General features: G+C 35.6%; 2 protein-coding genes and 1 pseudogene across 5 annotated transcripts; 1 reads left to right on the plus strand and 2 right to left on the minus strand.

Annotated features, from left to right (window-relative positions):
• LOC122311659 (probable WRKY transcription factor 4) lies at positions 1–4637 on the plus strand. Its single transcript, XM_043126290.1, has 4 exons — positions 1–678; positions 2160–2881; positions 2983–3141; positions 4020–4637. Exons 1-4 carry the CDS (start codon positions 220–222, stop codon positions 4297–4299), a joined length of 1620 nt encoding a protein of 539 aa, XP_042982224.1. The 5' UTR covers positions 1–219; the 3' UTR covers positions 4300–4637.
• Positions 4638–6483: 1846 nt separating this feature from the next.
• Positions 6484–12260, minus strand: LOC122311661. 4 transcript variants are annotated; one of them, XM_043126291.1, is made up of 11 exons: positions 12001–12257; positions 10924–11072; positions 9986–10386; positions 9554–9637; positions 9151–9465; positions 8684–8819; positions 8411–8573; positions 8018–8146; positions 7707–7901; positions 7373–7495; positions 6484–6872 (listed from the first exon to the last, which is right to left on the minus strand). In XM_043126291.1, exons 3-11 carry the CDS (start codon positions 10266–10268, stop codon positions 6759–6761), a joined length of 1542 nt encoding a protein of 513 aa, XP_042982225.1. In that variant the 5' UTR covers positions 10269–10386; positions 10924–11072; positions 12001–12257; the 3' UTR covers positions 6484–6758. The 4 variants fall into 4 exon arrangements, with proteins under 4 accessions (XP_042982225.1, XP_042982226.1, XP_042982227.1 ...); XM_043126292.1 differs by having other exon boundaries at positions 10924–11084; XM_043126293.1 differs by lacking the exon at positions 12001–12257 and adding an exon at positions 11290–11430.
• Positions 12261–22970: 10710 nt separating this feature from the next.
• Positions 22971–24230, minus strand: LOC122310118 (annotated as a pseudogene).
• Between the last annotated feature and the right edge of the window lie 3484 nt (positions 24231–27714).

Below are 27714 nucleotides of genomic sequence, written 5' to 3' on the forward strand. Positions count from 1 at the left end.
TTGTCCAAACGAAGACAAATGAAACAGAAAGAAGTGAATTAAAAAAAAGAAAAAAAATAAAAAGGAAAGAAGAGTGAGGAAAGAAAGAAAGAAATGGTGAAAAGGGGTTTTTTGGGCTGAATTTCAGATCCGCAGAGGCAGAAAACGAAAACAGATGCAAAACAAACCTTACAGACAAACAACAAATCAGATTTTCACCTTTTCCTTTTCCTGAAATCAATGGCTGATAACCAACACCCGGCGCCGCCACTCCCCCCGTCAATTTCGTCACCACCGCCCTCTTCATCCCTTCCTTCACGCCCTACCATCACTCTCCCACCCCGTTCCTCCATGGAAACGATCTTCAATGCTGCTGGTGGCGGGCTGGCCGGGCTTGGCTTCAGTCCGGGACCCATGACCCTCGTCTCTAGCTTCTTCTCCGACAACGACGAGTGCAGGTCCTTCTCTCAGCTGCTTGCTGGCGCCATGGCTTCCCCCGCGGCTATTCCCTCACAACTCCATCGCCAGAGCTTCCCAGCGCCGGATGAATTAAATTCCACTGGCCGAGATGACGATTTTCGGTTCAAGCAGAATCGGCCTCCGGGTTTGGCGATTGCTCAGCCACAGTTTTTTACGGTTCCGCCGGGGATGAGCCCCGCCAGCTTGCTGGATTCGCCGGGGCTGTTCTCACCGGGTCAGGTAATTCTCAGTGCTTTTTACATGTTCTGTGGCACTTGTACGTTTCATAAACATACTTGTTTTGGTTTTGTAGAACATTTTCTTATACGTTTCTCGATGTTCTGTTTTGTTGTCGAGAGACAAAAACTTTGACAAGTTAAATTTCATTTGTTTCCGTAGAGACTGGAGATATATCTGGAACCTTGGGAAATGGTTCAAAATTTGTTACTTTAGTGGGATCTTGTGAAATGATTCGAGTTCTGTGATGACCGATTCTTTCATCCTACCTTCAAATGCGTTTTAAATGTGACAGCTCCTTAAGACATCCAGGTTGTTGGCAACAAAAATGTGATTGAATAGTTCAGATGATCTATTGTTTTGTTGGTTACAAGCTTACTATGAATACCCAAATTGCGTATGTTGCTAGTTTTTTCTTGATTTTAGGCTGAGACTTTGAGGAAGATAATCTCGCTTGCACGTTAATACTTCGTAAGAAAATTTTGATGCACTTAATTTATTTTAATTAATCTGCCCCGGGGCAGAATGGTGACGGAGGATGCATGTGCTAATACTTGATATCTTCTCTCCTTGTTTATATTTTAAGGAAGTCATTTCAACTCCCAATCATATAGCATGTACCATGATGTTGAGTATCTAAATGATGGTACTTGTTAAAAAAAAGTGTCTAAATTATATTGAGGTTTAAAGATTAGAGATAGGAGTGCCCGAGATTTGAGCTTCCAGCTTAATGGTTACTGAATCCCATACAGGATTCCCATCCAATCTACTATTTTGATCTTGAGAGCTGGAGTACTGCTGTGCTTGTGAGGATTATGCTTTCTAAGGATTAAAGTCTCTTCTTGTGAATGATCTATGCCCAACCTCTTACCAAGCCGAGGCACTTAATAGAAATAAATATTTATGACTTGGATTAATGCTGCTTGAACAAGGATAACTCCTTTTTCTGGTTAGATTTTTCTTGTGATGAAGCTGAATCCTTTAACCTAGGAAGTCCTATACAGATATAGGATATAGGTATGAAACAATATGGACATGACCGTATGAAACAATATGGGAGGAATATTTTGATTGTTAATACATAAAATATTTATATGCCTATATTATGCTAATTTTGGTTTCAAAGATAAATAAATGAACATCCAACTAATGTTATAACATAATTGTATAAATCACCAGATCTCTTGCTCTGCATTTGCATCACTTTTTCTTCCTTGAGAAATTTCAATTTTTAGCCCCCAAACTTAACCACCCCAGATCCATGCTGTACCAAAGTCTCATCCCATGTTGTAGCTGTGAAAACAAGTTAATCTTCTTATATGTATATGATACACATCTATGTCAGATTAAAGATGAGTGTGGCGGTCATGACATGCTTCCGAGATTGCACACTGTGTTCTCTCATCATCCATGCTATATAACTGTTTAACTTTCAAATCCATATTGTGTTGGCTTCTTATTGTTGTGATGCATGAAACATGTAGGGGTCCTTTGGAATGACACACCAGCAGGCTCTGGCCCAGGTCACAGCTCAGGCTGCACAAGCCCATTCCCATTTGCATGTCCAAACCGATCATCCATCTTCATTATCAACAGCACCTACTACATCATCAACACAGCTTTCAACCTTTATCACCAATACAACTGCACATCAGCAGGGCCCCTCAATACCAGACTCTGGTGTCGCAGTGAATGAATCGTCTGATTTCTCCCATTCTGAACTGAGATCCCAACCTTCTTCATTTGCTGCTGATAAACCTGCTGAGGATGGCTACAACTGGCGGAAATATGGGCAGAAGCAGGTGAAAGGTAGTGAATTTCCTCGTAGTTACTACAAATGCTCACATCCTAATTGTCCTGTCAAGAAAAAGGTTGAGCGCTCTCTTGATGGCCAAGTAACTGAAATAATTTACAAGGGCCAGCACAACCATCAACGGCCCCAAAACAATAAGCGTGCAAAGGACACTGGAAATCCCAGTGGAAATTCAACTATTCAGGGGAATCCTGTCTTAGCCTCTCAAGTTCAAAGTGGAACTTTAAACAAATTGAAAGAAGGTATAGCTCCTTGTTCAACGTCAAAGAAGGACCAGGAATCTAGCCAAGCTACACCTGAACACTTATCTGGGACAAGTGACAGCGAGGAAGTGGGTGATGCTGAAACTGGAGTAGATGAAAAGGATGAAGATGAACCCGACCCAAAGAGACGGTAGCTTTTTTGTATTATCTCAATATTGATCTGCTCATGACTAAGGGGTGATTATTTGTTTGTTTGTTTTGGTTTCTAACAGATCTCTTTCTGTTGTGCAGAAGTACAGAGCTCAAGGTTTCAGAGCCAGCTTCTTCACATAGGACTGTTACGGAGCCTAGAATCATTGTGCAGACAACTAGTGAAGTGGATCTTTTAGATGATGGGTATAGATGGCGAAAATATGGACAGAAGGTTGTCAAAGGAAATCCCTATCCAAGGTAACTACTGCTTTTCCTATCTCTTGATCCAATTCACTAATGTGTTTAAGAGTTTATTTATTAATCTTTATTTTATAAGTAATTTATTTATTAATCTACACAACTTATTTTTAACTAATCAAAACTATGTCCACGGAATTATCTCTGACAGAAGTCCAGTGTTTGATAATTCTAAGAATTTTTTTTTTTGGCATACCATTTACTGAAAGAGGTTGGTAATATAGATGTTCTTATAAAAATTATAAATGAGAAGGCGGGTTTAACTTATTCAAACTTTCATTTAAATCCTCAACTCCCTGAGACTTAAGAATCCACTTGAGAAAGTGGCTGGGTGATACGTGGTATCACCAACTCCATTATGCATTCAAGAGGTGAGTAAAATTTCATTAGGCGCATTTAGTTGTTGAATTGCTACTGCTAGCAGTGTTAAGTCTTCAGTTAAAGTAGAAGGCAGCAGCTTTTAAAATCCTGGGAGCTTCATTCTTAGTGTCCTCAATCAATTGTATACATTCTGCATTCAGAAAGAAGCCACAGATAAAAAAGGTGTAGGGTTTATCCTTGGTTGTCACTAATATAGGTCTATGATCAATTCTTCCAAGTAGTGGAAGTAAGATTCATTCTGTCTTTGGACCATGTATTTATATAGCTGTGCCTTTCTTTTCATCAACTCTTATCATTCCTCTCTTTAACACCTCCATCAGCTCTATCATAGTTTGCCGGACTACAACCGTCATGACCACCTTCATGCTTGTTTTATGTCTATCGGTGTGATGTCTCTCTCTCTCTCTATTTATTTTTTAACTGCTAAAGGGTATTTATTCCTGGCCCATTTGAGGTGAGTCCCATGATAACTGATGCATCTTTTTTCTGATCTGCAGGAGCTATTACAAATGCACAACCCCAGGATGTAATGTCCGTAAGCACGTCGAGAGGGCTTCAACAGATCCAAAAGCTGTCATTACAACATATGAGGGCAAACATAATCATAACGTACCAACTGCTAAAACTAGCAGCCATAACACAGCAAACAGCATAGCATCACAGCGAAAACCAGACAATGTGGAAGTCAAGAAGCATGCCGTAACTAGCAAGATGGGTCTGAAGAATGATCAACAGCCGATAGCACGATTACGTTTGAAAGAAGAGCAGATAACATAGTTTCTGCGTTGTGAATGTGAAGAGCAGTGGGTGACAGATAGCATGAAATTTTTCCATTACCAGGCAAACGTTGCAAGTTAACTTTCATTAGATCTGTTTCTACGCTTGAGGCCATGGTTTAGATGAAGGCCCTCCTATCCAAACAACCATATACAAAAGAATGGAACTAGGAAAGAAGACGGAGAAGTAAGTTCAAGACAAAACTTGCTTAGATGAATACGGTAACTCTTGTTGTATGTAAACTAGTGTAAGAAGCAATATCTTGTTGAAATTCTAACTTTCTGTGCATTCTTTTGTACATGGAAATACAAGTAATTTTATTCTATATTGTTGCTCAACTGTTGCATTTTTTTCTCTGGCAGCTCAACTGTTGCATTTATTACTGTTATTGTTGCTTAAGGATTTTTTCCTTAATTTTAAGAATTTATTATTGGCTTTTATACTCAAACTGATTTTTTCGCTTTGTCAAAAGTTTGTAGTAAGAGTGCTGCTAGAGTCATCGAAAGACTTCTCCCAAATATCAACCGAATTAGTGTATTTTTTTTTTTTTGTGATTTTTGATTTATTTTTTTATATTTTTAAATAAATTCACAACATCACTAAAAAAAAATTACTTAATCACTAAGTATAAAAAGAAAAAAAAATCAATTCGGGACACTTTTGGGTTTCGAATTCAGGACCCAAATCATTTTCCTTGTAGTAATTTAGTAAATGACAAATGTCAACCCTTTGTTACTGCTGAGAATCATTCCTTCTCTAATCTTTTCGAGCAATTCTCTCCAATTGTTTGGGTATTGGAAGAAAAAGGCCATTGTTTCATTAATGGTTTTTGAAGTTTTAAATGAACATCCCATAGCATGGGGCCTGACAGGTGAACCTAACCCAGTGGTTGCAAGCATTAATAAATGTAGATACATGTTGTATGGTGTGTCATCAAAAAACGTTCACGAAGTGAACTCCACATGAGGAGAATCTAAATAATTCCCATATTCTAAGTAGATTGAATCCCTAAGCTGACATCAATAACTATGCCCACATGGTCTTTAATGAACCATTTTTACTTATTCAAAAAGCCGACTTGCATGGCTTAACAAGTCCTCATTCGGATAACATTACTCTAGGAACTAGGAAGAGCTCGTTTTTTTTTCTCTCCAAGTAAAATCAGTCAGAATTTCGTTCTATTCACTAAGCAGAGCTGCAGAGGGGGTTTGGAGCTTTGGCTCCACCCACCTCCCCCCTCGCCGGCCACTATCTCTATTTAGGCCTATATTTTCCAATTTTTTTTTAGCCAATAACATCGAAATATGCTGATCTACTGCTTATCGATGATCTCGAACTGACATGCGTCTCTCCAATAACATATACAGATGCTGATATACATGGTAGCAGAAGAAATCCGCTCATACATGCGACGTGTGCGCCTCAGGCGCGGCTTAAATCAGCACGCTGCTGCACCTTGGCGAGGCTTCTACCACCACGCGTGACATTTTTTGGTCCAGCAGCATCGGATCTTCTAAATTCAACTGCACTTTTCTCTCCTCATGTGGCGTCTGGCATGCACGCGCCACCATCTCCAGTGATAGTCCCTCGTCAGTGATTCGACATAGTTCCTAGTTGCTATCTTATGTTTGTGTTTTTCCTAATCAATGATTAAGTGAAAAGTGGATGTGATAGTTTCTTTCAACCAGTCTAGACCAATAAGTTGCAACACACAACCCTTTACTGAGGCTTCTAGTTCTAGCTGCAGTTATATAGTTTGTTTATCAAATTATATTAAAACCATCACCAAACAGTATTTTTTATGAAAAATGGATGGGAGCCAATTTTTCAGCTTCAAAATGCACTTTTTCTTTTTCATTTTCTTGTTGTAACAAGTTGATTTTGATAAAATTGTAGAGACTCTCAACCTATTAAAACTTATATCTTGTAATAATTAATTAATCTATGAAAATTTTTACTTTGCTGAGGAAAAAATAAAAAAAAAAGGCCTCTTTCAGATCATCTTCCAATAAATATACTAACGAAGAATAACAAAAATAGATATTTTTATATCATTATTAGATAAAATAATGTTAAATATATTTTTAGATTATCCAAAATTTACGTAGTTTTTAAATAAAAAATATAATTTATTATTAAAAATTAAATTTTTTTTATTTAAATCTTAAATTTATAATCTTTTAAAAAAGAGTACAACAAATTTCATTATCGGCGGTAAGATCAACTCAATTTTTGCATCCGAAAAATTGGATTTTCTTCCATTTTACACCCACACACTCTCTCTCTCTCGCTTTCATTTAAATCGGGCATGCTCATCTAACTTTTGCGGAAGATGCCTCTTGACTATTTTGGTGCCGGAGTGATTTCGCTATAATTGCATCGGAAGATGCCTCTTGACTATTTTGGTGCCGGAGTTATTTCGCTATAAATGCATCACCCTGCAGGTGTGCCGGTCCACATCAATCATCTTTCAGAACTACAATGGTAGGTATTTGGCCACGATTCACGAAATCAATCTTGTTCAAGCGCACGCAGCACAGGACTTGCTCTGGCAGTTCTTCTGGTTTTTGTGCCTGCCATCAGCATTTAATAGAAAAACTCAGTTATTATTTTGAAGAGAAATTCACTTCAACATGTATGTATGCCGTATCAATAACAGAGAAATGATTCGCAAAACATTTTAATATTTTTTTTATAAAAATAAATAAATTTGATATTAAAAAATTAAAAAAAAAAATTTATATCAAAATGATTATTATTATTTTTTATATAAAGAACTTGTATTAAAAGTGTCTATTTAAAACTTGTATATAATATTATTATAAATAATAACATTTTTCTTTTCGTTAATTTAAAATAAGATATAATTCTATATAATATCATATTAAAATAAGATATAATTCTATTTAAAATAAGATATAATATCATGTAGATATAGTTCTCTACATTTTATTTAATTAATTAAATATTATGCATGTTAAACCTACTTATTATATGTTATAGCAGAAATAGTATGTCCATTGATGTTCTACCAATAGGGTTATTTTGTTCAATGATATGGTAAGTGGTATACCTGGATTGTTAAACCCAGATCAAGTATGCCATACTGCAAACGATCTCGGAATGATTCTAATCCTTTCCTGGATATATAGCTGAATCGATGGATATCCAGGTCAATTTCTAAGTAATTGGTTCCCTGGATAATAAAAAGTCATATGGGAAAAGTTAGTTTAATGCCATGTCAAGAGGTCGATGGCCGTATCTCATAAGAACAGTCCGTTGAAAGTTGAAAAGCATCGGCACAGGTTAGGCCACCCCACTTCACTATTTTATATAATCTTCTTTCTCCATCAATTTATCAAGTATTTAATATTGTCTGGAAAATTAATGAAAATAATCTTCTTTACCTTGAAGAAATTGTGTTGAGGGCGTGACAGTACTGGCTTATCATTATAAGCATGCAAAAGCTTCCTTTCGGTAGAACTCAATTGGAGGTCCTCTGGATTAACCATCCCAGCCAAAATTTTTAGCCTTTCCCTGAAAGGAACCATGGACTCCTTCGTAAACCCTTTAACCTTTTCCATCTCATCCTCGATGAATCTCTGAGGATCAAAACCAATTGCACAAGGTTGAATGAAAATGAAGTTGTAGTATTTGATGTTGTATTCACCAGAACCATACATTATGGAGACAATAAAAGATAAAGGGGCAATAATACCTTGATACTGTCCTGAAAACGAGGAGAGATATCTTTGTCAAAATGATCGGATACTTTGAAATATAACACGAGGCTCATGCCTTCCCCATCGCACTCACCAAGGAACATGGTAGCAGGATAAGTGGGCAGCTGGAACAACAGCAGAACCGATTCATCATAAACAATTTAGATCTGCCAAGTGACAATTTCTAGAGCAGTATATGCAAGGAAAATCTAACATTTCATCTAAGGTATCTTTGTGACTTTTCTTGCTCCGCTGCTGTGGATGGCAAGCATGGCCAATGTCATTGTTGGTGGAACAAAACAAACTAGAGAACAATATAGTTGATAAAGACCCTCTCCAGCAGAGGAATATAAATTAAGCATACAGCAAGCTATTGAGAGAGAGGGAACCTGTATATTGACAATCAGCAATGAAGGCACTTTCTCGTGTGCTTTGGCAGAAGGCAATTCAAGGTGTTGAGCAATATGATTTATCTTTCGAGGGCAGACAAATAAATCAACTCCGATTGGTACATATGGGCTGCACTCTGGAGCAGGGAACTTCTGTTTATCTCTGCACAACAGAGGGTTGATATTTAAACCTTCAAGCCTTCGATTTTCATAAATCAAATCACCAAATGCTAGTGGTGTATCACAGTGGACAGAAGCAATTCATTGACATGCCTGAAGTAATTCTCGCCACGGAGTTTAAAGACAGAAGGTGAAACAGCAGACCAGCATCCCGCAGTCAGCTTCTCTCCTGGTGAACATGGAATCTGCAGTCCGGCTCTGGGATGATACAAATATTTCTCAGATGCACCTGACAATCCATTTTATATGTTTAGTGTTGTATTAGTGACCAGTCCATACATATAAATACTAACCATCTATATATTCAACAAACAAGACTTCCAAATACATTTTCTCACTTCTATATATACAAATTTACCAAAATATATTTGAAGGTCGAGAAATATCTTCAAAATCTAACGTCAAATGGGGAGTAAATTACTTCAAAAACAACTCCGACATGACATAGTACAAATATATAACACAGGAAATGACATCTGCAATAGTTCTGAAATCTAACAAATATGTCAACTTTCAAGAAAAACTGGATTATGTGAACTCTAAAAGCTATATGTACTTACGATATTCAGTCTTTTCATTGCCATCGACAGATTTCCTCTTATAAGAATACATAATAACTGCAGCTTGCTTTCTTTGAGGTGGAGGGGAACTTGACATAGGTTGACTCTTGTCATTCACAATGACTGGAGGAAGCAAACCAGGTAAGCAAGACTTCAAGTTGTTTTCTTGTGTTTTCTCCAAAGGGTTATGAATACCTCCATCTATTTTGAGGTAGCTACCATAAAATTCCTCATATTTACACCCAGTGTCTACAAAGCAGGAGGCACTTTCATACTGCAGCAATTGAGTTGCATTACCTACCGTAGGAATACAATCTGGCAGCCAAAAACATCAACATTAATTAACAAGTACTACTACAACGATAAAAAAATACTTTGTTCTGATGAAATGCAGATTTATTACCTCCATGTACGCTGCTAAAGTCATCATCAGAATCAGATTCTAGAATACTAACCGAGTCAAACCAGGCTTCTTCTTGGCATATTCCTGCAATTTTTTGGTTGTTTGTGGTCAGCAATGGAAGGCATTTGTGTCCACCACAAGTATAAGGGGTAGCCCCAACAAGTTCCAAACCAACTTAGAATTACCATAAAAATGATGTAATTTAACTTTACAAGAAAGAGAGAGAAATATCATACAATTCCTGTTGTAAAGAGAAAAATCTATTTGTTTCTGTCCTTCCTGCTTAAACCAACTCCAAGTACCTCCTTACTAAAGTTTACATTGGTTTAGGTACCCTTTTGTGGTATCTTATGTTTCTTTTCTTTTCTTTTCTTTTCTTTTCATTTTTAATGTTGTACCTAATTACCCGAATAAGAGAGGGAAAGAAGATACCATTTGCATCAAGTTGACTGTGGCTCCATTGGAGCTGGGTGAGATGAAACGTCATATTAGAAACTTCAGATCTCTTGCGGGTGGTGGCAGAACCCTTCTCAAAATCTAGATGAACAAATTCACTGACACCCAAGTCTCTTGTGCAAATTCCAGCATCGTCAATCCCTTGCAAAGGTAGATCAGGAAAGCAAGCGCAGATCTTTCCACGGCCTTTACCACATCTGGGAAAGTACTTCCTCCGGGTATTAGCTCTTCTATTTGTTTTGGAGCCACAGCCACCCATTGTGACAACTATCTTGCTGAATAGGAAAAATCACCCCGTTTACGAATTTCTGCCTCGATTATTTCATACAAGGTGTTAACTTCACAGATAGATCAGGTACATTTGATATTAACATCGTCTGAAAAAACAAAAACAAAAAGTTTCTGTCATGCATTCCAGTGATAGAATCACAAGAATAAGTGAATCATAAACAAAGAAATGCAGGAGATTTGGCCAATTCTATATCCAAGCAAGCGTCATCTTCAGAATTCTCAAAAACTGATAAAGCATGGAAAATATCAAACATGCATATCTGAAGCGTGAATGAAGATGGCAGAAATAGTGAAATAGCAAAAGATTAATAAGTTCCTTGCTCTCTTTTACTATAGAAGATAAGGAATAGGCATGGATGTTTCATGCGACGAAATATATTTTCGAACAGTTTACACACTTTTGACATTCCATTGAAGGATTGCAGACTGCACAGCTGAAACTCTATGCAAGGTAAACCTTGATCTACACAAGCTCGGAATTTGCACAAGGGAAGCAAAATGGCCAACATATGAAGTAAGATTTCCCATATCTTAGACCTTTATAGTTTTCCATTAACCAAAACCACTCCATTTTGTTTTTCTTATAATAAATTAACTTCCCTATTCTTAAATCAAGCACATACCTTCAACAAATTCCAAAGAGAGCCGTTTGACTTTCTAGTTGGCTTCCGGGCACAAGAGTTTACAGTTTGGATGAATTTGAAATTCTAGGATGAGTATCACATCGATGCCCCTCTCGATCACGTGGTCCTACTCCGATAGAGAAGAAAACCTGAAAGCCAAACTAGAAAATTAAATTTAAATTTAGTGTAATCATTGTCAAATGAAACTTCATGAATGACGAGATCATTTCAAAACCATCAGCATTTGAATGCAAAATTCTGACCGAAAACAATATGAATACCAGCTAACATATCAGGAAGCATATGCAAACAGAGTTTTTCAGAAATTAACATCAAGTGTTTGCAAGAAAGAGAACGAAAAGATACCGGAAAAACAAATTGGAGGAATGACTGCCATAGTCTCCCCATCATGTAAAATAACAAAGAGACAAATAGAACCTGCTAATTGAAGAACCAAGTTTACATGTATCCAAAATATGACCAAATACATGATGTGTAAATATAGTTGAATATATAAATAGATACATATCATGTATATGTATATTAGTGAGCAGACTTTGAACTTTTGCCATTATGTTGTAAGGCGAAAGTTGCAATGTACGAGAAAACATAAAAATAATAAACATTAAATGCATGTCATGTGAAAATCAAAGTAACAAAAGGAATCCACCAATGGGATATTACATTGGGAACATACATTATTCGTATAATAAATACTTGCACCAATAAGAGATGAAAATTATGAGAAGCGAGAAATCCTGTAATTAATCTAGAATTGGTTTTTAACGTGAAAAATGATAGATAGATCAGAAACAACAAAAAATGTCAAAGTTTTCATCACTGTGGTGGAACACGAATTATCAGCCAACGCTGAGAAATAATGCAACTAAGAACAGCAAGAACTCAGGATGAAATGCAACGATAAAAACCAGGCCAGTTACATATGGTAAACAAAAGAAAAGGACGGGGTTAAAGCTCATGAGTAAGCAACCAAAGTGTGAAATGCCAAGAATCAATATACCATAGATCAAACAGACAGAGAGAGAGAGAGAGAGAGAGAGAGAGAGAGAGAGAGACCTGAAGATAAGAAAGCAGGAAATATATAATTCCGGCTTGAATGGACGGAGAATCGTCTTCGTTCCAGGAGCGGAACTCCGATACCTCCCGATCAGTATCTAATATTCCTTTGTATTTTATACATCTATCTGGAAGTCCAAAGAGCAACAACGTACAACAGCTGTGACCTCCAGATAGAAAAGGAAGAGACACACACAATGTCCGTTGTATTCGGATCCTATTCCCAACTAATTCCCCGCCGCTTTTAAAATATAATCTCCGAAAGTCCAACGTCGGTATTTTGTTTTGCTCCCTTTGTTTTTGGTGACGTGAGCTATATAGTTCGCGTCCAAATCACACATTCAGACACACAACACGCATCCATTTATATTCACACACTATTCTTTTTATTATTTTTTTAATTTTTTTCTTATTAAATGTGTAATATATACATAATTAATAGAAGAATTTAATTATTTTAATAAGAATAAAACTAAATAAATTTTAAAAAAAATTAAAAATAAAAAAAAAATTAAAAATTATGTGGTATGTGGTGTAAGGACTTATAAATAGCAAAAATGATATATTGTTAGCTCTTTCCCCACCGCCCTCCCCGCTTCCTCTTCCTTTCCCCTTCTGTTCACCCACCTTCGTATCAGCCCTGATTTTAGTGAACCTTTTATTTTATTTTTCATATTCTTCTCTTAATTAAGAATTAAGATAATCTACTTTTGCCCAAAATTTATTTTTTCAGATAATTTGAAGGGCTTGATGATTCAGAATTGCAGAGAATTAAATATGATATATATGCATGGTAGTCATAATATATTTAGGTACCATTACCAAGTTATCTAAAACTTATAGCTCATATGACTATCTTGACGTGATAACATTATGTAGTATCGCGGAGTTTATTAAAAATAAAAAATATATTCCAAATACAAGAACGTTAAAAAAAAAAAAAAAAAAAACTCTAAGTTCCCTCTATCATTTTTGTGTTTGTGTTTTACATTTTTTTTAATAAACCATGTGGCATAACATGATGGTGCAACGTCAAGAGGGTCATTTGAGTAGTAAGTTTTAGATGGTCAAATAACATTATTCATATATTTATGAAGTATTTACTATTTAATACTAGATTTTTGGAGTCTATGCTGTCTATTTTGCACCAAAACTATAAAAAGGATCATGGTCTGAATTTATAAATACGTACTTATGGAGAATATTTGGAGTACACTAAAGTCTCATATGTCTTAAAGAGTTATAAAAACTAAGATAAGATAATTTGTGTATCGATTTGGTCTCATATAACAAATGTAAAGCAATAAGATTAACAGGTATAAAAACATAGTTTTAGAATTAAGTCTATATATCAGTGATATATCATATATGAAGTTTTAACAGAGTTATTAATATCTTGCAAATTAATATTATAAATGAAAAAATCTTTACAACGCCCCAACGCCCCAACACCCCAACACCCCACCTTTTTTTTAATTTTTATTATTTTATCTTTTATCAAATATTTAATATATAAATAATGAATAAAATAATTAAATTAATTTAAAAAGAATAAATTCAAAAAAAAATTAAAAAAAGGTGGAGTATTGAAGTGTTGGAAGGTTGTGTAGCAAAACCCTTTATAATATATTCTCTCTCTTGAAGGTTTAAGATTTGAACACTGGGGAGGCAAGGATTTATAAGATTATATGAGATATTTATAAGATTAGAAAAAAGAAAAATATACAAATGCGGCAATTACATATTTTTGATTAAGGTGATGTTTGGATAGTAAGTTGAGATGATAGTTGAAAGTTGAATAAAATATTATTAAAATATTAGTTTTTAATATTATTAATGTTTTGAGAGTTAAAAAGTTGAATTATTTAATATATAATGTGTGAAAATTTGAAAGAACTATAATAATAAGATGAGATGGAATAAAATATATATGTTAGTATTTTGTAGAGCATATATGCATTAAAACCTCTCCCTTCTCTCTAAACAACCACCAAAGTTCTCAGCTAGAGGGGGTGGGAGCTTCGGCTCCCTCCCTCCTCCCTCCATCTCCCTGCCTCCCTCCCCCTCCCCCTTCTGATTTTGCATTTTTGTTTTTAGGCCAAATAAGGGAGAATCGTAGATTTGGAAGAATTCGGCGATCACTGACCAACACGCGCCCCTCTATGGCATTGCCCAACTACCGACCTTCAAAACCACCGAATACGGTGCCAAACGGAGCGGAGAGTGGCCCGCACAAGCAGGTTAAAGTTTCCCAGTGTTCCGGCGCGTGGCTCTTACGCGACACCGAGAATCCATCTGCCGATGTCACCAGCGGCGTTTTTGGGGCCTGTGGCCAGGGACTTCCAAGATCTGCCGTTGGTTCTCTCCTAGCGTGGCACGTGTTCTACATGCGCTACAGTACCTACTGGTTACACTGATTTTGCGTGTACAATATTTCTATTGTAGTTTATTTTATGTCTTGTCTTTTCTTTTCAAAAATAAAAATTCAAAAAAATAGTACCTTTGGACTTTAGTCCGAATGGAGTGGTCCCCCCTCCACTTGGCGGTGCTTGGTAGGGTTGGTGTCCTATATCCCGCTTAGTCAGATATGAGGATTTGGTAACTCTATCATGGATAGAGTTGTGTTGTCTTTTAAACTTAGGTCTTTAGAGGTTAGTCGTTTGGACTAGACCATGTCAACCATGTTAATGTGTTGAGAAGCTATTAATGTTTGTAATTGACTTGTTGTTTAAATTAAAGTTATATGTTCTCTTTAATAAATGGATGTGATCTATTATTAAAAAAAAAAAACATACATCAAAATTCCAAGTTCTTAGATATCATGCTTCAGAAAAAGAGAAAAAAAAAAAAAGAGTTTTTGAGATTAGGAGATGGCACAAAAGCAAACATATACATGAAGCGCAGAAGATCAGCATCATGGCAGTGTAGCAAGTGAAAATTTTGGGGTCTTTGTGCGCGTCAGTGTGCGACAGTTTGCAGACACTGACTCTTTCTAAAGGAGCCATTTGGTATCTTTCCAAGAAATATTAAGCAAAAAGCAATCTTCATTAGCTGGCATGAGTTTATTAAACCGCATTTGTCTTAGTTTGTGGCGCCCTTTATGGATTAGAAACTTTCCCATTCATTCCCCCTTTGCCAACTTTTAAATAAAAAGAATTGTATTTACATGCTTATTTATTCACGGACTTAACACATGATTGATATGAAAGTTTTTCACATCATTTAGTATAATAATACTCTTTTATCTGCCATGTTTTCATATCTCCATGAACATAAGATAACACTTTGCATGATTGAAGGCTGAAAATGTAACTCAAAATAAGACAAATTAAATTTTCCACCCATCAAAATGTTTTAGCATGAAAAGCATGGTCAGTATTTATAAAGAAAACTGATATATATATATATATATACAAAAAGATTACGTAAAAATTAACTTACAAATTGATATAGTTTTATGTGATCTATTAGATTTACTTCTCAATAAAAATAACTTTACAATCTGATGTACCACATCAAACTATATCAGTTTGTGAGTTTATTTTTATGTAATCCTTTTGTATCTAAAATATTTTCTTTCATAAAAGGGATGTACACTAAAATATAAAAAACTATAGGCAAAATATAACATTAAATAGCATTGATGCAATGCACCCAAAGTGGGGGTCCTTGGAATGGGATGCTTACCCCCACCATATGTACTGAAAACAATGATTAATTAAGGAGTTTAGGCCGTGATTAAAAAATCCGTGTGCTTGAAGTGGTTGGGACCCTGAGGGAGAACTGGAGAAGGTTGATTTTGGTCGAGCTTTGTCGCTATCACACCTACCTCTTGAAAGACAATCAAATCATGAAGAGTTCTCTCGTGTTTCATAACAACTAGATTAGGTAAATCAAACTGACTTGAGTTCAATCAAACAATCGGGTCAAGAAAAAGAAACCAACCAAATATTTGAGAAGGATGTGCATCTGATTGCAACTTTTCAACATGATTATTCATTAATTAAGAAATTATATTATCAAGTTGGTGTCTGGAGTAGACCGAATAAAATGCGTAGATGATATAATTTAAATTAAAAGATAAATCTTAAAATTTGAATATTGTAAATCAAACTTATTATTTAAATAACGTGAGTGATATACTTTACACACAAGCTTGAAATTTGATAATAGAATAACTCAACAACCATTTTATTTTATTTTTCATTACAATTGGTATTTCATTGATTGGTTTAGACCTTTTCAACATACTTAATTAGGTGCAAACACACTAAGGGAGTGGAGTACATCTAAGAAAGTCTAACTAAACCAAAAATCAGGCAGAGAATCTAAAAATATTTCTTTAATCATCTTCTTTTTGCAACAAGTTATCAGGGTTATAGACCAAAGATAACTTGGCTTTTCCCGAATTTAATATGTTTTTTTTTTTAAAATAAAAAATAAAGAAAGTGGAGGGTCATGATATTAGAACTCGTTGCATGCTTGCAACAATATTGTCGCTTAAACGTGATTAGGAATCACAAAGCGAGCCAAAACCAAACACGACTGGACACATTGTTTTATGGTTACCCTAATTATTGTGTTTTGGCACACAACGACAAGAACACTACCATATATATATATATATATATATATATAGTTCGGCATGCACCCATTGGAGCTCACATACACTACAACCACTTTTGTTCAAAATGTTAAAATAATAGGGGCAGTAGACTGTAGAGTGATTGTTATGCTATGCATTGTTAGGGCAAATAGGCCTAAACTTGTTTAGGAAGTGAGGCATTTCGTCTCAAATCTTTTTATAATTTTTTTCATAAATATCACTCAAATACAAATATTTTTTAACATCAAATTTTCAATACCTTTATTTAATCATTACAAATTTTTCAAGCTTCCAAACAAAATATTAAAAAACAATACAACTTTTTCAAATTTTAAAAATAATTTATAATATTTTTATTCAATTTTTTCTCTTTAATTTTCTAAAAATCTAATTAAGCATCTTAACTTAAACAATTTTACTACTACTCGCAAATCATTTCACTGATATTTATAAAATTCTTATCTCATCTCATTACCCAAACATTCTCTTATTGTAAGGAGTTGTGGCCATTGAGTGTGAGTGAGATAATTAGTGCTCTACCCTTGCACTCTTATAGGAGTATTTAGCTTGAGCGTGAACTTTGTTCAAAAGATAACACAACTTAAGAGTGCTAAGTCTAAAGTTTGGCTAGAATTTCAAGTTTTGGCTATGGGGTTAAATTTTGGCTAGGTGAATCAACATTGGACTAGCCATCTTAAAGCCAAAATAGTAATATAATATTATACATTTTAATAATATTTTATAATTTTTTTATATTTTACAAATACACTCCATATATTAAATAATAAATATAATGCATATAAATCAAAACCAAAAAGAGAAAAAATATATATATATATATATATAATAATTATCTCCTTACTCATTTTTTCCTACATATTACAACTTTATAATATGAATGCAGTACTACTTCATGCATGACAACTTTCATTTGAGCTAATGAAACCCTATAAATAATAAGGAAAAATCAAGGGTCCGAGCACTAGATCATACATAAAATGCACATCATCCAACTTCTTCTTCTTTAGTTCGAATTCTACACATCTTCGGTATATGAAATAGAACAACATATACTCTTTGGTATATGAAACAGAACAACCACCATTGCCAATAGAAATAGACTCTACAGACACAACCACCCTTGCCACAGTCCCCATTACAATATGTATTCTTCTCCAGCTCAACAGCCAAAACAATTGAATCTCTTTAGCCATTCTGATCCAAAACAGGCCAAATGATCACCTGAGATTGAATTTTCTTTTTCAATTCATCAATATATTCTCCAGATACATACTCCATTGAAGACATTGATGACTTATCACCTGTGAATGAGACCAACTGGTCAAGGCTATTCACTCTTTCTAGTAATTCCTTGTTCTCTGAATACTGAAAATAACCAGATAATTAAGCTTGATAAGTTGGACTCAACTTACTAAAAAGATTAGCAGCATCTTCAAACAAAGGAAAATAAAGCTGCTAAAGATTGTGATGAATTGAAAATAAATTAACTTATGTAGAAATGCTAGAGAATATTGAGTGGTGCTTTCTCAGAAACCTTATGCAGGAAGCTAATATTGAGCCTACGAGTTTCTAAATAAGAAGCCAATAATATTCATGTTTATATTGGTGCTATGTACTTCAAGTTGAATGAAGTCTAGCTTGTAATATTTGTAATATTGAATGAAAAGTCTAGCTTGCTGCTCTGTACTTCTAGTTTCGTTTAAAGAGATCGCAAAAACAAAAAAGCATTAGAAAAACCTCCACATAATTCTATTAATTCACAAGTGCACATGGAGTACTTGAAGTGGAGGAATGAATCTATCTTACTGCACTGAAGATTAAATAGAGCAACATCATATAAAATGTAAAGAAGTACAAGTTGAGCATATCAAATGTAAAGAAGTACAAGTGGACCAAAACAATACTCCTTTCTCCACAAACTTTAGTCCCTAAAACTCATTGATTCCTCGTTTCAAAACAAGAAAGGGGAAAAAAATAACTGGTAAATACCTAGCTAAGCACCTGTTGTTTCGCCTCCACTACCCTCCCAAACTCCAAAAGTGTATTATGCATTGCAAAACAATAACAAAAGTTCAACAAAGAAAATTGCCACCAAAGCTTCGTGCATATAATCAAGGTTGAAAAAATAACTCCATCAAGCTCGTTTCCATTGATCTCAAATCCAAATTATACACTAAAATAAAAAAGACAAATTTATCTGGAAATGAGGCCTAAGATTTCTACAACTGATTCCATCATAGAATCCATCAACTCAACTAAACTTGTATCGTGCAAAATCTTAAACCCAATAAACGTTAATTTGATAAATCTCGAATAATCTAAATTAAAATTACTCATCATAACTCAAGAAATCAGAGGTGCTAATTTGCAAGGAAATATAGAGCATCTTGATCAGTTTGAATTTAATGTGCGTATCCGAGAAGGGAAAATGGAAGAGCAACTACGTACCAAGAGAGGAAGGATGGATTTGGCAGAGCTCAGTCGTGTCACTAGGGTTTTCTGAGAGAAGCCACTGCGGGAGTTGCAGAACCACCATGACAACTCCGTTTAATCGCTTATTGAAGAGAAACATGAGAGAAATGAGAGTACATCAAAATTGGATCAAAAAATGAGAGAAGAGGGAGAGGAGAAACTCATAGCAAAATGAACAGAGAAGAGGATCTGAAAGAGACTTACCAGTTGGCCCGAAAGAAGATGGGGAAGAAGACGATCGATGAAGATGCAGAATGATGAATGAGGAAGCTTGCGGGTTGAAGAAGAGCAAGGGAGAGAAGAGCGCGAGGTTGCTTACGGCTTGAAGAAAGAGAAAAGAACAAGAGAAAGAGCTGGTGGGGGATTGATGAAATAATAAAATATCCTTATCCAGAGCAAACAGTGGCTCGCTATGTATGGTGAGAGACTAAGAGCATCCTCATTCGGTTCCCCATCCCCCCGTTTCCCTATTATTTGTTGAAAGTTTTAGGATTTTCTCTAAAACCCTCCCTCCATCCGATTCCCTAAAATGGGTTTCTAATTTTAGGGATGTACAGGAAATCTCCATCTTTGGGGACCTACTGTACATCCCCAAATCCCATTTCCCCATCCTGTTTCGCGTTCATCCCTCCCGACGGTTGGTGCTCCCGATTTTGCCTCTCCTGCTAGGAAATCGGTACAACTTTCTTCTCATTTTTCGGTTTAATTTCTTGCGTGTTTCTTGATGATGAAAGTGGAAATGCTTTGTGCGAAATGTTTGATCGGTGTGAAAACTCATAGGGTTTTCTTGTGGCTATTTCCCTGGGTTATCCATTTGGTTGATGTGAAAATTTATGGAAGGGTTGATTTCGTTTTTTCCTGAGTTACCCGTGTGGTAGCTGTGAAAATAGACGATGGTTTCCTTTGATTTCTTCCTGAGCAACCCGTTTGGTTGCTGTGAAAATTATACGATGGTTTCCTTTGATTTTTTCCTGAGCAATCCGTTTGGTTGCTGTGAAATTTGCTACGGTTTGGTTGCATTTTTTCTTGAGTAACCCGTTTGGTTGCTGGGAAATGAGATGAGTTTGGCTTGTGTTTTGATGAATGGTGCCCCTGTTTGGTTGGTGTGAATTTCAGAAAATTCTTGCTGCCCTGTTTTTCCTTCTGTGATTGTTTGGGAACCCCGAAAATTCTCCATGATGTTTCTGTCATATTTTCCTTTGGCTATTGTTTGGTTGCTGCGAAAATGTATATAGAGGAAATGTGATGATTATCTAGCTCACATGTATTGTTTGGTGGGCCAGAATAGATTATTGTTATTTTGAATCTTTGGTGATCCAAGTTTGGTTTTCAGTTGCTGTGAACATCTTTGCTTGAGAGAACTTGGGATCTACATTTTTTTCCATATCTTTTTCCTTCAAAGCATGCTTCTTGGGCTGCTGTTTCTTGGTCTTTCATATCCAATGTTGAATTTGCCCCTGAATGTTGTGATCTCTCTTCTAAATTCTGTTTTCATTATGCAATTTAAAATCATAGGGAATTGATGGATTTTTATTGGTGCTCCAATAACATGCTGCTATTAAAATGTTGCTCTTGGTCCTTTAACATGCTGTATTCGGCCCCTTAATTTTAGTCTCTTGCTCTTGTTTGTTATTATTTCCTTGTGTTTGGAAAATACATTTTTTGGGCTTTCGGACTCCTATTTTTTAATATAATTAGAGAGTGGAATTTCTCTCCACATAACTCTATATTATGGAAGGTATTAATAGCCCAACATGCTAATAACTTTATGCTTGAATTATGATGGAATATTGCAACTGTCCTTGGAATAAAATAGTTTGCTCATTTTGATATTTGGTGTTGGGTCATTTGCAGTGTTGCGTATCTATCAGGGGAGAGGGTTTATATTAGGTTGTGATGATGGTGTTATAGTGCGGGTTATGTCAGAAGTGTGTATGGGGCCCCATCGATATGGCGGGGTAATTCTCACCCGAATTGCCATATTGCAGTTTGTGGTACTTTCCACAAAAGGCAATCGGGGTTCGGGTGAGATTTTGCAGCCATTCGAATGTTGGGCTCCTTGCTTACACATGGTGTCAATATTTACACCATTCTGAGCCTTTTTAATTATTTATATATTCGATATGGATGTAGAACCGGATGAGGATGCTCATATTTAGGATTATTTTGTTTTGCATGTTGTTTGGTATTATTGATTAATTGAGTTATATTATGTGTAAACTAAACCACAAGGCTGTGATGATGACAACTGTTTGTGGGGATATGGGAAATTTAATGGTCATTTCCCCGATGGCTAGGTAATCAGGACGGCCAATAAGTATTGGCAACCGGTTGTTTTGGCCATCAATGAGTTGCCAACTTTCCAAGATCATACCAAACGGTTTCTGAGCCATCCACCCAGACTAACACCCCAAACTTTCCGAAACTAGTTTCTAACATTTTCAATGCGTTTTTAGCAATGGATTCACAAGACTCTGGACATATGTACTTCACAAACCTCCTAAGTCAAGATCCTCAACTCGAGCCCACTTATGGTGGGCAATGTGGAGCATCTCCAGTGACCCTTGATGACTCTCCACCTCAACTCCCTAACGACCCTATCGGTGTTAGGAAATCAGTGAGGGGTGCGAACTTCACCCCCGAGGAAGACAAGTTACTTGTCTCCGCATGGCTAAATTGTAGCCTTGATGCCGTCCAGGGAACAGATCAAAAAGACTCACAGCTTTGGGAAAAAATATTTGAGTACTTTCAACAATTTAAAGAAACCACAAATGAGCGGACAATAAAGTCTTTAATTCACCGGTGGTCAGTGATCCAAAAGGCCACAAACAAATTTTGTGCGAAACTAGCCCAAGTTGAAGGGTTAAATCAAAGTGGCATGACCGAGCAAGATAAGGTAACATTATCAAATCCCAATGTCCTTTACTCAAACAATTTCTGTTTACAATTATTGATTTAACATTTGTTTATTTTTCTCTTACAAGTTTGACAAAGCGAAGGTTATGTACCAATCGCTAGAGAAATGCTCATTCCAGTTCGAGCATTGTTGGCAGCTGTTGAAGGACCAACCTAAGTGGATTTGGCGCTCGACAAAGGAGGATCCAAAGAGAAGGAAGATGATGTCCCCATCCCCGACCCCAACTCGATGTTCTGGAGCTACAGTTGATTCCGTTTTTGATCTCGAGGCGGACCATGTGATGGAGAATGAAGTTATGGAGCCCGACCGACCAATTGGAAGGAAAGCTGAGAAAGGAAAACGAAAGGCCCAAGGCCAGCAAGCAGAGGAGAACTTCCAACTCAGGAAGATGAAATATACTCTGTTGGAGGAGTCACGCGCTCAGGAGAAATAGTTTTTTCGTCTTAAAGCCGAAACGATGGCGTATGACAAGGAGATGGAGGACAGAAAATTACGTCAAGAGGACGAACGGCTGCGGTTGGAGGCTGAGAAAGTGGAGCTCGCGAAGAAGGAATCAGATCAGCGCATTATGATGATGGATGTGAGTGTCATGCCAGAATTGCAGCGGCAGTTTTTCCAGCAACTCCAGAGGGAGGTCATGGCGAGACGCAGTCGGTCCGACGATTTGGATTGATTATTTTGTATTTGATTTCTTATTTTATGTTTGACACAATTATATATGTGTAAAAATACATGTAATTAATCTTTTTTGTATTTATATAAATTTTTTATGGGAAGTATGATGATGGTTGTGCAATTAATGACTCAACGACATTTTCAGAAACAAACTCGATTACCATTAATATAGAGGAATTTTGATAACAACTGCAACGAAATACAAATGTAAATCCGATTAACTTAAACATAGGAGCCCAATTACCATTAATAAAATAATAAAAGGTAAAGCAACCCTTACTAATGTTGTGAATGTAAAAGCCATTGATGTTCAATTAGATCTTCTTGAAGCTGATGATGTGCCGAGCTGTCTCTAATATCATGATGACGCTGGATGAAGTCTGTAAGCTCAGTTGTATGATTGCGCGACAATTCGGGGAGATTATCATCAAGTTGATCATATTCAATGTTCAGACACTCACTATCATCACGCTCGTCTTCAATTATCATATTATGTAGAATAACACATGTTTTCATTATATTCGTTAGTTCCTTCACTTTAAACATTCGGGAAGGTCCACGAATGATAGCAAATCATTGTTGAAGTACCCCGAATGCACACTCGACATCTTTCCTTGCGGATTCTTGTGCTTTCACAAAATTTTTCTTCTTATTTCCACGTGGTGATGGAATCGTCTTCACAAAAGTTCGCCACTTGGGATAAATACCGTCCGCAAGGTAATAGGCCATAGTATAGTCGTTGCCATTGATAGTGTAATTGACTGGAGGAGCACGCCCTTGGGCAAGTTCCGTAAAAATAAAAGATCTCTCTAGCACATTAATATCGTTATGTGAACCGGGCATACCAAAAAAGGCATGCCATATCCAGAGATCATATGAAGCAACTGCTTCTAAAATAATAGTTGGTTCATGGATGTGGCCAGAGTACATACCTTTCTAAGCTGCGGGACAATTTTTCCACTTCCAATGCATGCAATCAATGCTTCACAGCATTCCTGGGAATCCTCGTTGTTCACCAACTGCAAGCAATCGGGCTATATCATTAGCAGTTGGAGACCTTAGATATTCTTCTGAGAAAACAGTTACTACTGTCTCAGAAAATTTTTTTAGGCTCTCCATTGCGGCGCTTTCACCAATACGTATGTATTCATCCATAAAATCTCCTGTAACCCCATACGCCAGCATTCTAAGTGCTGCGGTGACTTTTTGCATACAAGATAAACCAAGTCGGTCGGCATTATCTTTTCTCTGGACGAAGTACGGGTCGTTAGACTCTACTTCATTTAGAATACGAAGAAATAGGGGACGACTCATCCGAAATCTCCTTCGAAATAGATTCGAGGGATATACTGGATTTTCAGCAAAGTAATCACGAAATAGACTCTCGTGTCCCTGAACATGATCACGTCGAATAAACTTACGACGTTGACTATTGCCACGTCGCCTCGATGACTGACCATCCGCCTCTATGTTTTGAACATCGCTCTCATCTTCAGATGATATGTATGTCAATAATTTGCGAAAGAAAGTACGAGCCATATGATGAAAGGAGTAGGAGATGAAAGGATGCAATAGAAGTTTGGTTTGTATAGAGGAAATGAGGCTTGAGTTTGCATATTTATAGAGGAATTACTGCTATCGTCTGACATAGGAGTAAAAATGTTACCGTTTGAGAGAAGACAAAAAAAGTTACCGTTGCAGAAAAAACAAAAAATATTACCGTTGGAGAAAAAACAAAAAATATTACCGTTTGTAGTTAAGACAGAAAATATTACCGTTGAATAAAAGTTGCTGAAATATTACCGTTGCATCCAATTAAAAAATTTTATCATCAATACGTGACTTTCAGTTTTTCATTAGAGATATTGAGTCCGGATCTAATTAAATTTGTCATCACGTTAGAAAATGCACTAATTAATAAAAACATTTTATTTTATTCCTACGAATTTCAATTTAAAAAAAAATACTGTATTGGATAGTCTTAATCTCCAATAAATATTTAGTAGAAAGTGATATTTTAAAAAGTTGATAATAAGACAAAACAGTTAGTAGTTAAGATTGTAAATGGAAGAGAGAGAAAAAAGTAATAAAAAAAGAATAGAGAAATATTATTTAAAAGAATAGAGATAGGGATGGGGAATGAGATGTAGGAGGTTTTTAGAAGATAAACAAATTTTAAGGATAAATTTGAGGAAATGAGTATTTGAGTTAAATTATAGGGATGAGGAAGTAAAACCGGATGGGGATGCTCTAAAGACTTTACTGTAATTGAAGTCTGAAACTTTTGTTATATACCCAATTCGATGTAGGGGCAAAATATCCACAAGAGTCTAAATTTTAGACTTGCATTAGGCAATGGCCAATGCTCTAATATAAGACATCAAAACCCAAATTAGGGAATAGATAAATCATATAAAAAACTACAAGGGATCATTGGTAAATATGGCACATTGAAGTAGGGTCAATGGCTTCAACACCAACAGGCAATAGAAAAAACGAAAAAAAAAAAAAAAAAAAAGACAACCAAGCCTGGAAGACAGGAAAATTTAAAGCACAGCAGCCTCATTGATGGCAAGCATTAAAACAACCATGTTCTTCAAATTTATAACTGGTGACATGTCGGATTGGAAGCTGGGAGTCCCATTTCAAATTAATTGGGATCTGCAATTACTGATACAAATCTTTCATATTCCTCGGTGCATTGAGGAAGTTTGACATCCCAAACACCTCAGTTAAATGCTACGTTGACCCAAATATAAGCCTGCCAACAAATATAAAATAGTCCAAAATAATGGAGGAGATTGTTCGACCAGGCCCAGCCCAAATATATGACTTCCATCTGCTGGATCACTCCGGGCCCATGTATTGTTTTGCTAGGCCACGAGTCCCAGCTCCTGATCCCCCAACCATATCGAGGCCCATCTTCAGAGTATTTTCTTCCTCCTCTACTTGGACTGAAGCCTAGCTGCCCATGTATTGGACCAAATTCTTTGTTTCAATTTTCAAATGCCTGTCTTGGAAGGCCAGCTAATTGCCACGAGAGCTGTTACAGTTATAAAAAAAAATTATATAAATTAATTTCATAAATTAATATAATTTTATAAAATTTTTTAGATCTATTTTATAATAAAAATAATTTTATAATTTCACGTATTATATCAAGTTACATCAGTTTTAAATTTATTTTTGTTTAATCCTTTTCTAACTAAAATATTTTTCAATTCTCAATGGTATTAAAAAAAAAAAAAAGTTAAAAAAGAAATGATGGGACCGTGGGAGTGGGAGGGACTTTAGGTATAATTAAATGCATCACATGTTTGTCTAAAGTAGCATAATGAATGACACCCACCCTCATCCCTTTTTACTTCCCATCAATAAAAGGTCGAAGGATGACCCTAGGCCTTTAATTCCTCATGGCCCCCACTCCTTATGATAGATAGATAGATAGAGAGAGACACCATGTAGTCTATACGATTCTAATTTGTAATGTAACAAACATGTCCACCGTTGAGAAGATTTGTTCGGTCCTACCTGTATTTTTATATTTTTTTGAGTAATACTATGTACCATATCCATTATAAATAAGATACTTTTGAGTAATATTACGTACCATATAAAGATTATATAGTACGTAGAAATCTTGAATATTTTTTTGAGTAATACTTTTTACCATATTCATCATTTAATGATGATGTAGTACGTAAAAATTTTGAATATTTTTTTCGAGTCATTCTACGTACCATATTCATTATAAATAAGATACTTTCAAGTAATACTACGTACCATATAATGATGATGTAATACGTAGAATTGTCAAAATTTATGGTATTTCAAATCTTTTTTTATCTATCTCTACAAATATGGATAAGGATTCTTAAACTGGACCCATGACTCTACAACTTTACACTATAATTGGTGGGTAATAAGTTGAGTGGGTTTATGAGTCATGACAAATCCAAGTTTTGATCCCACTCTTGTTGGATGTGAAACAAAAAAAGGTTCGTTTCTTTATTTAATCAACTTTGGAGGCTCAACAAATGACAAAGCTGAGTTCATGAGTTGAAGGGACAATAAAAAATTCACAAACAAAGCCACAAAACCACACTTTCGAGGCAATTGCATGCTTATAAGTATTCATCAGACCGGACAGTGCTTAATGTTTGCTTATTATACTGCTATTTAAAGGTGAGACCTGAAATTCGGGGGAAATTGGATTCCCCCCATCATGTTGTGTAGAAAATCTAATTTTCTTTAATATAATACACACACATCTCTGTATATTTAAGCAAATTGGACATTTCAAGAAAAACTGTTTTTTTTTTTTTTTTTTTTTTTGGGGGGAATGGAGTACAGAATAAGAGATTATCCTCTTTTATTTCATTAAATTATCCTATCAAGATATCATTTTTTAACTTTTTTTCATTGAATTTAAAAATCTTTTTTTACTTATTGATTAAAAAAATATTGGTATATTTATATTTTTTTAAAAAACATTTAAATATGTTTAAAAAATATTTTAAATAAAAAGTGAAAAAGAGAAAGAAAAGTACACTTTGGGGGCACACCTAGTGGGCAAAATTGAGGAGCTTGATTGACTCATGCATATATGTATTTTCTCAGCATTCATATGATAATTGGTGCACAAATTACTCACCTAAAATTGAGGCCCCAAGTGCCTAACCTCTCTCTTGCTTCTTCTTACCCAGCAAATTCCCATCTAGATCAATTGAGATATTGACATTAAATGTGCATGCCGACGTGGATCCCACGCCATCGAAAAATTATATAATAAGATTCACATTATCTGTTATGTCACTCTCTCCTGATAATTTAATTTGATTCAAAATTTAAAAATTATATTCATTTATTAAAGAGAATCTGGACTCCCAAATTCTTCATAGAAAATCAACTTGCCTGGTTAAAAGTAATTTTGTGGATGAAAAGGTCACAAAAAGTTGCTTAGTTAGGTGGTGTGAGCTAACTTGTAGAGTGGGAAAACATCTTTTTAAGATTCTTATTAATC

Source organism: Carya illinoinensis, chromosome 5, assembly GCF_018687715.1.
Source record: "Carya illinoinensis cultivar Pawnee chromosome 5, C.illinoinensisPawnee_v1, whole genome shotgun sequence".
In the NCBI taxonomy this organism is placed as follows: domain Eukaryota; kingdom Viridiplantae; phylum Streptophyta; class Magnoliopsida; order Fagales; family Juglandaceae; genus Carya; species Carya illinoinensis.